The 10583-nt window shown below is 35.2% G+C and overlaps 1 protein-coding gene across 1 annotated transcript in view; it reads right to left on the bottom strand.

Moving 5' to 3' along the window:
- Positions 1-10382, bottom strand: part of LOC111819382 (NKG2-A/NKG2-B type II integral membrane protein-like) — a gene marked incomplete at its 5' end in the record, with an annotated part of 20535 nt that extends 10153 nt beyond the window's left edge. Inside the window, 3 exons of the mRNA XM_023725830.1 lie at positions 8524-8675; positions 9640-9675; positions 10255-10382. Coding sequence (XP_023581598.1) covers positions 8524-8675; positions 9640-9675; positions 10255-10382 — 316 coding nt within the window. The remainder of the gene's footprint in view (positions 1-8523; positions 8676-9639; positions 9676-10254) is intronic.
- Positions 10383-10583: the final 201 nt, after the last annotated feature.

Here is a 10583-nt window from a genome sequence, read left to right as displayed (position 1 = left end):
TAAAGATCAGAGCAGAAATAAATGAAATAGAGAACAGAAAAACAATAGAAAGAATCAACAAAACCAAAAGCTGGTTCTTTGAAAGAATCAATTAGATCGACAAACCACTGGCCAGACTGATGAAAGAAAAACAGGAGAGGATGCAAATAACAAAAATAAGAAATGCAATGGGGGCCATTACAACAGACCCAACTGAAATAAAAAGGATCACAACAGAATATTATGAAAAACTATATTCCAACAAATTTGAAAACCTTGAGGAAATGGATAAATTTCTAGAAACACTACCTACCTAGACTACAACAAAGTGACATTGAAAATCTGAACAGACCCATAACAAGAGAAGAGATTGAAAAGGTAATAAAAATAACTCACAACAGAAAAAATCCCTGGCCCACATGGCTTCACTGGACAATTCTACAAAACTTTCAGAGAAGAGGTTGTACCAGTACTACTCAAGCTATTTCAGAGCATAGAAGAGGAAGCAACACTTCCAAATTCATTCTATGAAGCCAGAGTAATGCTGAGACCAAAACCAGGCAAAGATGCCACAAAAAAAGAAAATTAAAGACCAATATGTTTCCTGAATATAGATGCAAAAATTTTCAACAAAACTTTAGCCTACAGAATTCAGCATCATATCAAAAACATAATACACCACAACAAAGTTGGATTCATACCAAGTATGCAAGGATGGTTCAACATTAGAAAATCAATCAATATAATCCACCACATAAATAAAAGGAAAGAAAAGAATCACGTGATCATCTCAATTGACTCATAAAAGGCATTCAATAAAGTCAAACATCCATTCCTGATAAAAACTCTCAATAAAATAGGTATAGAAGGGAAATTTCTCAACATAATAAAGGACATCTATGCAAAACCAACGGCCAACATCATTCTTAATGGAGAGGCTAAAAAAATTCCCCTTGAGAACAGGAAGAAGACAAGGATGCCCTTTATCTCCACTCCTATTTAACATTGTGCTGGAAGTTCTAGCTAGAACAATAAGGCGAGAAAAAGAAATAAAGGGCATCCAAATTGGTAATGAAGAAGTTAAACTGTCTCTGTTTGCAGATGATATGATACTATACATAGAAAATCCTAAAGACTTCACGAGAAAACTACTGGAATGAAGAGAAGTATTCAGCAGAGTAGCAGGATACAAGATAAACATTCAAAAATCAGTTGGATTCCTATACACCAATAAGAAGAACGATGAAAAGGAATACTTAGGAATAAACCTAATCGTGGATGCAAAAGACCTATACAAAGAAAACTACAAAACACTACTGCAAGAAACCCAAAGGGGACTACATAAATGGAAAAGCATACCATGCTCATGGATGGGTAGACTCAACATTGTGAAAATGACGTTTCTACCCAAAACAATTTATAAATACAACGCAATCCCGATCCAAATACCAACAACATTCTTCAAAGAGATGGAAAAAGTAATCATTAAATTTATATGGAAAGAGAAGAAGCCTCAAATAAGTAAAGCACTACTGAAGAAGAAGAATAAAGTTGGAGGACTCACACTACCTGACCTCTGAACCTACCATACAGCCACGGTAGTCAAAACATCCTGGTACTGGTACAACGATAGATACATTGACCAATGGAACAGAATTGAGAAACCAGATGTAAATCCAAAAAGGGCCCAAAGTTCATCAAATGTGGAAAAAACAGTCTTTTTAACAAACGGTCTGGCAAAACTGGATATCCATCTGCAAAAAAATGAAACAGGACCAATACCTCACGTCATGTACAAAAACCAATTCAAAATGGACCAAAGACCTAAATATAAAGCCAAAAACAATAAAGTTCATAGAAGAAAAAATAGGACCAATGCTACAGGCCTTAATACACGGCATTAATAGGATACAAACCATAACCATCAACATACAAACCCCAGAAGATAAGCTAGATAACTGGGATCTTCTAAACATCAAACACCTATGCTCTTCAAAAGACTTCACCAAAAGAGTAAAAAGAGAACCTACAGACTGGGAAAACAATTTTTGGACAGTACACATCAGACAAAGGTCTAATCTCCATAATCTACAAGAAAATCCAACACCTCTACAACAAAAAGACAAATAATCCTATTAAAATATGGGCAAAGGATATGAACAGACACTTTACCAAAGAAGACATTCAAATGGCCAACAGACACATGAGAAAGTGTTCGCGATCACTAGCCATTAGAGAAATGCAAATTAAAACCATAATGAGATACCATCTCACCCCAGCATTACTGGCACGAATCAAAATCACTGGAAATCACAAATGTTGGTGGGGCTGCGGGGAGATGGGAACTCTTATGCACCGCTGGTGGGAATGCAGAATGATACAACCATTTTGGAAAATGATACGGCGCTTCCTCAGAAAGCTAGAAACAGACATACCATTGGATCCAGCAATCCCACTCCTAGGAGTAAATCCTAGAGAAATAAGAGTCGTCACTCGAATACATATATGCACACCTATGTTCATGGCAGCATTGTTCACAATAGCAAAACGATGGAAACAACCTAGATGCCCAACAGATGAATAAATAAAGAAACTATCATACATATACACAATGCAGTACTATGCAACGAGAAAGAACAATGATGAATCCGTGAAGCATCTCATAACATGGATGAAACTAGAGGACATTATGATGAGTGAAATAAGTCAATCACAAAAGGACAAATATTATGTGAGACCTCTGTTGTAAAAACCCAATAAGTGGTATCTCGGGTGAAGAGTGAGACAGTACACAATACAGGGGAAACTAGCACAACTTGTACAAGGAAAGGACATGGAAGTTCCATAGACACTTCCAAACTTCATGAGGGACTGAACTGCTGGGTGGAGGACTGTGGGGACCATGGTCTCGGGGAACGTCTAGCTTAATCGGCATAACACAGTTTATAAAGACAATGTTCTACATTCTACCTTGGTGAGTAGTGTCTCGGTCTTAAAAGCCTGTGAGCAGCCATCTAAGATACTCCGCTGGTCTCATCCCTTCGGCAGCAAGGGAGAGTGAATAGAACGGGATACAAGTAAAAGATTATTCAAAATGACTAATGGACCACAGCTACCAAGGCCTCCACCGGACTGAGTCCAGTACAGCTAGATGGTGCCCGGCTACCACCACTGACTGCTCTGACCGGGATCACAACAGAGGGTTCTGGACAGAGCTACAGAAGGATGTAGAACAAAATTCTAACTCACAAAAAAAGACCAGATTTACTGGCCTAAAGGTGACTGGAGAAACTCTGAGAGTATGGCCCCCAGACACCCTTTTAGCTCAGTGGTGAAGTCACTTCTGACGTTCACCGTTCAGCCGGGTAGTGGATAGCTCCATAAAACCAAATGAGACTAATGAGGCACAGCAGTCCAGGGACAAGGACTAGAAGACAGAAGGGGACAGGAAAGCTGGTGATAGGGATCCCAAGGTTGAGTAAGGATAGTGTTAATGTGTTGTGAGATTGTTAAACATTGTCATAGGGCAACATGTGTACTAACTGTTTAATGAGAAATTATTTTGTTCTGTAAACCTTCATCTAAAGTAAGAATAGCAGCACAATTGTAAGAGTGTAGTCGATGTCACTGAACTGTGCATGCAGAAATTTTTGAAATGGTGTATCTTTGGATACGTATATTTTCACCAAAAAAAAAAATAAGGTCAAGAAGGGAGAGGGTTGACATGTCGTGGGGTTGTTAACAAATGCCATAAAACAGTATGAGTATTAGTGTTTCATGAGAATCAATTTGTTCTGTAAACCTTCACCTGAAGTAGAATAAAAAAATTAAAAATAAATAAATAAAAAAATAAACTAATTAATAAAGATATCCGAAGACGATATCTAGTAATTCCATCTGTTAACATGCATATAGATGAAATGAAGCTCTCAAACAATTTTAGGAGTGTAAAATGGTGCAAACGTATTGAAAATATTATGCCAAGATTTTATTTTAAAGTTAAACATTCACTTCACCTATGATCCAGCAATTTCATTTGAATTCCACAAAATTGAAAATGTATGTAAACATGTTTCTGCAGAAGATTTTTTGAAGTAGTTTTTTTCTGTTTTTTCAGAATAGACAAATTCTGGAGACAATTCAAATGTCCATAAACAGGTGAATTGATCATTATGTACTCACTTGTGAAGTGAATCATTGATAGAAGAAAAACTAAGCTACGATGTTGGAAATCAGGCGTCTGAAAGTGAGTACTCATGGGATGAAGGAAATATTGTCTTGCTTGGTGTGGTGTGTTCATATATGCAAATCCTTGTCAAAATCATTGAACTGTACATGCAAAACTTGGGCAGTTGAATGCAAATGAATTATGCTTCACTTATAAAATAACACAAAAAGAACAGATGAAATCACCACCTTGACATACACATCCGGATGTTAACTAACAATTGAATGGATAAACAAATTGTGGTATATCCATGCAATTACCACTCATTAATGAAAATAATAAACTCTCTGAAAAATGCTACAGCATGGATGAATTTCAAAATAATTATGTTAAATGAAAGAAATAAGAAAAAAAGTGTGATTCCATTAATAAAAAAAATTCTAGAAAATGACAACTAATCAATGGTGATAGAAAGTAGAACAGTGGTTGTCTATAACTGAGGACTGGTGAAGGGTGGGAGAAGGGGCTTGAAAGGTGATTAATGAAACTTTAGTGGGTTATAGTTGTATTCATTATTTATAATTGATTATAATTTCACAGGGATATACATACATCAAAAGTTGAGAGATTATATGATTTAAATATGTACAGTTTATTTTATGTCAAGTATACCTCAAGAAATAGTTTTAAAAGGGAGAAAAAGTAAACTTCCTTATTCAGACGGACTTGTGTTCAAAAAAACCAACAGAATATGTACCCAGTGATGAAATGATTAAAGCTGTTATTCTGACATAGGTCAATAAGACTATGATGTCCAATATCACTTTTTCTCCTCAATTTTGAAGTGGGCAGACTTCAAAATAAATACATAAATAAAATAGATATAAACTGTAACAGAAGGAATAAAACTGACACATCATACACGATTAAATTTTGTGTGTAGAAAGTCAAAAGGAAATTTAAGGCAAATTACTAGAATTAATAAGTGTGTTTAGAAAGATTGCTGGACACAAGGTCAATGTCCACATAGCATTAGCGAAGGATAAATTAGAAACATTAGAAAAGGAAATATAAAAGATAACTGGAGCCAAATCAAACAAACATTTGATTTCAAATTTCAAGACTTCTACACAAAACCATGCTGAGAGAAGACAAATGGAGGATAAAATCAGGTTAGGATATTACCTTATTAAGATGTCAATTTTCAACAATTAATCTATTGATTTATCATAACTTAAACAGAGTCACAGCATGTGTTTTGAGAATATTTATATAGAAATGTAAAGCGCTAAGCGCAAAAGAAGTGAATAAATCCTGAAGGAGAACACTACTGCGCTGAATAGACAGAAGGAAGAGAAAGCTTCAGAGATTTCGCCCATGGGATATTGATGCAAGAAAAAAGAATAGAAAAGTGAAACACAGTAGTGACCAAGAACGTATCCACATACAAATGTACATCAATATCCTTGATTTATGACAAAGGTGGCCACAAAGAGGAATAGATAACTGATCATTTTTACCATAAATTATGCTCACTCAATTAGATAATGGTGTTGAAAAGTATAAACTTTTATCAGCAACACAAAAAATGAATTTCAATAGATTATATATCTGGACCAATATATCATAACTGGGCCAATAAGTAACCTCATGATAAATGGAGAAAATATTGAAGTTGTCAAGGATTTCATTTTACTTGGAGCCTTAATCAATGCCCATGGAAGCAGCACTCAAGAGAAAGATGACACATTACGTAGGGTAAATCTGCTGCAAAACATCTCTTTAAAGTGCTAACAAGCAAACAATTCACTTTGAGGACTAAGGCGCACTTAACCCAAGTCATAGTGTTTTCAGTAGCCTCATATGTATGTGAAAGCTGGAAAATGAACAAGGAAGAGAGAAGTAGAAATGATGCATTTAAATTCTGGTGTTGGCGAAGAATATTGACTATACCATGGACTGCTAGAAGAATGAACAAGTCTGTCTTGGAAGAAGTACAGCCAGAATGCTCATGAGTAGCAAGGATGAACAGACTTTGTTTCCCATATTTTGGACATGTTAGCAGGAGAGACCAGTCTCTGGAGAAGTACATCATGCTTGGTAAAATAGAGGGTCAGTGAAAAAGAGGAAGATCGTCAAAGAGATGGACTGACCCAGTGTCTGCAACAACGGACTCAAGTATGACAACAAATGTGTGGATGGCACAGGACCAGGCAGTGTCTCATTCTGTTGTACATGGGGTTGCTATGAGTTGGAACCAACTCGACGACACCTAACAATGCATCTCAATGTAATAGGTAAACATTTTCAGAAAAAAATTTTTTAAAAAGATAAAATATAAAATTGACAGATTAATTTAGTAGATTATCTACACTGAAATTTGATTAACTACTAAAATAGCTCCAAAATAAGCACTAATAATATAAATGAGAAATTAGACTATGCTAATATTAATCAATTCTATTCATTAAAAGACTCCAACATGGGAGTAAATATGAAACCACAGAAAAGTAAAACCCTTATAAAGTTATCAAATCAAAAAGAGATCATATCCAAAATATGTCAAGAATTTATTGGTGGGAAAAGACTGACAATCACAGAGGAAAAATGGACAAGAGGCATGAATAGGCACTTAATAAAAGAAGATGTTCTAGTGGCTAATAGCAGATGAAAATGTGTTCAATCTAACAAGAATTAGGAAAATGTCTATTAATATAATAATGATACTATCACAGAACAATCAAAACTTCTACTTTTAAAATTTCTCATACTACTAAGTTTTGATGAGGACGTGGATCAAAAGACAGGTTCAAACACTGTTATATAATATGTGTATGCGTGCTATGAACTAGTAAACTGTTGGGATAATTTAAAAATATTGACATGTACTTACACCTATAACCCTACATGATCCTACAATTTCATTCCTGTGCATCTAGGTAATATATGGACAAAAGACATCCAGAAAGATATTTAGAGAATGAAATTACACATAATAGCTAAATAGTAGCTAAGTATTACCATAATAGTTAAATTTCTATTCACCACAGGATGGATTTTAAAATGTTTATTCACGTAACAATAAGTTCCTGGCTGTACAAATGGTTAAGCACTTGCCCACTAATGGTAAATCTGAAGGTTCAAGACCACCGAGACTTGCCTGGAAAGACAGGCCTGGCAACCTACTTCTGAAAGTTACAGCCACTGAAAACTCCTGGAATGCAGCTCTGCTCTGAAACACATGGGCCTCTGTGAGTCGGAATCATTTCCATGGCAATTGGTTAGGTTTTTTCATTATTTTTGGTGGGTTTACTCACACAACACAGCATTGAAAATGAACAAACTACAACTAACCACAACAATATAGTTCACTTGCACAGATACCATATGTGAGTAAAAGGAGACACTCAAAAGTGCATGCTATAGGATTCCATTTAAACAAAGTTCAAAACCGAGTAAAGCTAATCTGTAATAAAAGTCAGGAGAGTGGTTTGGGAAGAAGAAGAAGTGATAAGAGCATACACGGGGCAGAGCTAATGCGGGAATGGTGGCTACCACCTTCTATTTCTTGACCTGGTTTGTAATTACATGGGTCTATTCATCTTGTGATTAATCTTCACAATTTTGATTTATTTGTTTATGGTCAAATGAAACAACAAAGTTTATTTTAGGAAAAAAATTTATGGAAGTGTTGTTTTCATAAATAGCAAGAATGAAATAAAACCAATGTATTTTAATGGTATAAAATATAAACAAAGCATTGTCAAGTCAAACAATGGAGTACTATGTAGCCTTGAAAAAAAAAAAAAAAAAGCACAACTCTGGAAAAAGCAGTCTTAGAAGAATCACAATCAGAATGCTCCTTGGAAGCAAGGATGGCGAGACTTTGATTTGCTTACTTCAGACACTTCATCAGGAAAGACCAATCACTAGAAAAGGACATCTCGTTTGGTAAAGCAGAGGGCCAGTGAAAATGAGAGAAACGTTCAGTGAGATGAATGGACAACGATGGACTCAGAGACACCAATGACCATTAAGATGGCACAGGACCAGACAACGTTTTTATTGTTCATAAGGTCTCCATAAGTCAGAATCAATTCAAGGGCAACTAACAACAATATGAACACAAATATGAGTGAATCCTAAAAACACAATATCAACTGAAATTTGTAAGACACTAAACACTTCACGTAGTATAATTCTTTTTACGTAACCTGCAAAAGTAGGCAAATCTTTATTGTTTAAGATGCATAGGAATCATATGGCATATCAGTAATGTTTCTTGACAGTTGCTATTCACTCAAATATATTTTGTATCCATTTCTTTTAGCATGTAATAGCTTTCAATAAAATATTACAAATATTTGAAATCTTACCATTTCTTCTTCATTATCCATATAAAACAGATCAGATTTCTTAGAAACACAGGCCATCTGACTCTCAGTCCAGTTTTTTATATCACTGCTAATATAATAGCAATGGTTGGAATAGGAGAACCAGTCCTTTGGACAACGGTGACAATGATTAGCTGAATAAAGAATATGAGTCACTATCCAGAACTAATTTGAATTAAAAAATATAAATTAGTGACATATTTGCATAGGCATAACTATGCATCTATATAAGCTATATATGCAATCTCATGCACTTACACATACATATAAAAAAACACAGACACACAGAAAAGGTCAGCCTCCCAGCCCCTGATTTATGTACAATTAAAAAGCAAACAAACAAAAGCTCTATCCTATACATGTCCTGAAAATCACTGAACAACACCACTTTATTAGAATAACAAAATTCTTTCTTATCTTTTCATGCTGTTGTTGTTGTTGTTAGGTGCTGTTGAGTAAATTTGCAACTCATAACAACCCAATATGACACAGTAGAACTTCCTCATAGAATTTGTAGGCAGATCCCTGGTTGCACAGTAGTTAAGAGCTTGGCTGCTAAGCAAATGGTCAGCAGTTCAAACCCACCAGTCACTCCTTGGAAACCCTACGGGGCAGTTCTACTCTGTCTTATAGGGTCACTGTGAGTTGGAATCCACTCAACAAGAACGAGTTTTGTTAGTATGGTTTTGTTTAATCTTTACAGGAGCAGTAGGAACTTTGAGGCAGTTGTCAAAAGAAGGCTATAGTGATTGTATAAGAATATTTCCTCTAACTGTTGAATAAGAAGGAGTTGCTCCTATGATCTTTATTTATGAAAATTTACTGCTATATTTTTGAAGGTTTTAAAAAATCTGTTCTTATTTCTTCATAACATAAAATAGAGTCAAAATACAATCTTGATATATCAGCCCTGGTGGCTCAGTGCTTAAGAGTTTGGCTGCTAACCAAAAGGTTGGCAGTTGAAATCTACCAGTTGCTCCTTGGAAACCCTTTGGGGGCAGGTCTAAACTGTCCTTTAGTGTCTCTAGGAGTCAGAATTGACTCGCTGGCAATGGGTTTAGTTTGGTTTATATCAGAACTTTTAAAATTATGACATACCTTTCTGAGTTCTGTTCTCATCCATCATTCCAATAGCTAGAAAGATTGTAGTAGTTATTATGGAGATTAATATTTCTGTAGTAAATCATAATAATTTTAGTTTCCTAGTTTCAAATTTAGTATAACATTTATAACTGTAATAATGTATATTAAAAATGATTTAACCAACAAAAAATCCATAATGAAGGTTTTTGCAAAAACATATGAACAGTCTAATGGAGAAATTTTATCACCTCTTACAGTATTTGCATTAATTACATTCAAATATCAAATTTTATTTGCAATAAGTGTTCTCAGTCTTTCATTACAAGCCGTTGAGATGTGACACGTACATGTATACATAAACACACATACAATACAGACATTTAGAATTATAACCATGTACTCTCTATGATCATTCTCTGTATTTACACTTTTGAATAACTGAGTAACTTTTCCACATTTAATGCACATTGAGGAGGCATTGTTTATTTACTAAGACTAAAAAAACCTGGCAAACATATCACACAAATGCATACATTAAAATGAGAATTCTATTCCATAAAATGTGAAATATACAGAGGCACTTTCAAACATTTGAAAAGAATATTCCCTCATAATCTTACAAAAACTTACAAGGAGTGATAACTGTGACTGTCATGGTTATTACACCGGCCATCAAGATGAGGCAGATGAGTCCCAGGGTCCCAGCAATGAGCTTCCCTGGAGGTGATGGGTGATGTGCAGAGAGAGAAATGGAAACACTGAGAAAGGATGGATGGAGCCAGTGTTCAGAGTGTTTACATACAGGAGAACCCAGATGCACAGGGAATCATGTACAGAAATACTGGACATTGAACCCACAGTCCACATTGTAATTTTTCTCTCAGAATATACTATTGCATTTTCAGTAAAATAATAGCCCACGAGTTATTCATCAAAGGCCACAAATTTCAACAATGCCT

Source organism: Trichechus manatus, unplaced genomic scaffold (genome assembly GCF_000243295.1).
Source record: "Trichechus manatus latirostris isolate Lorelei unplaced genomic scaffold, TriManLat1.0 scaffold00439, whole genome shotgun sequence".
Lineage (NCBI taxonomy): Eukaryota > Metazoa > Chordata > Mammalia > Sirenia > Trichechidae > Trichechus > Trichechus manatus.
Note: the sequence above shows the minus strand (reverse complement) of the source record. Positions and strands in the feature narration are given on the sequence as shown.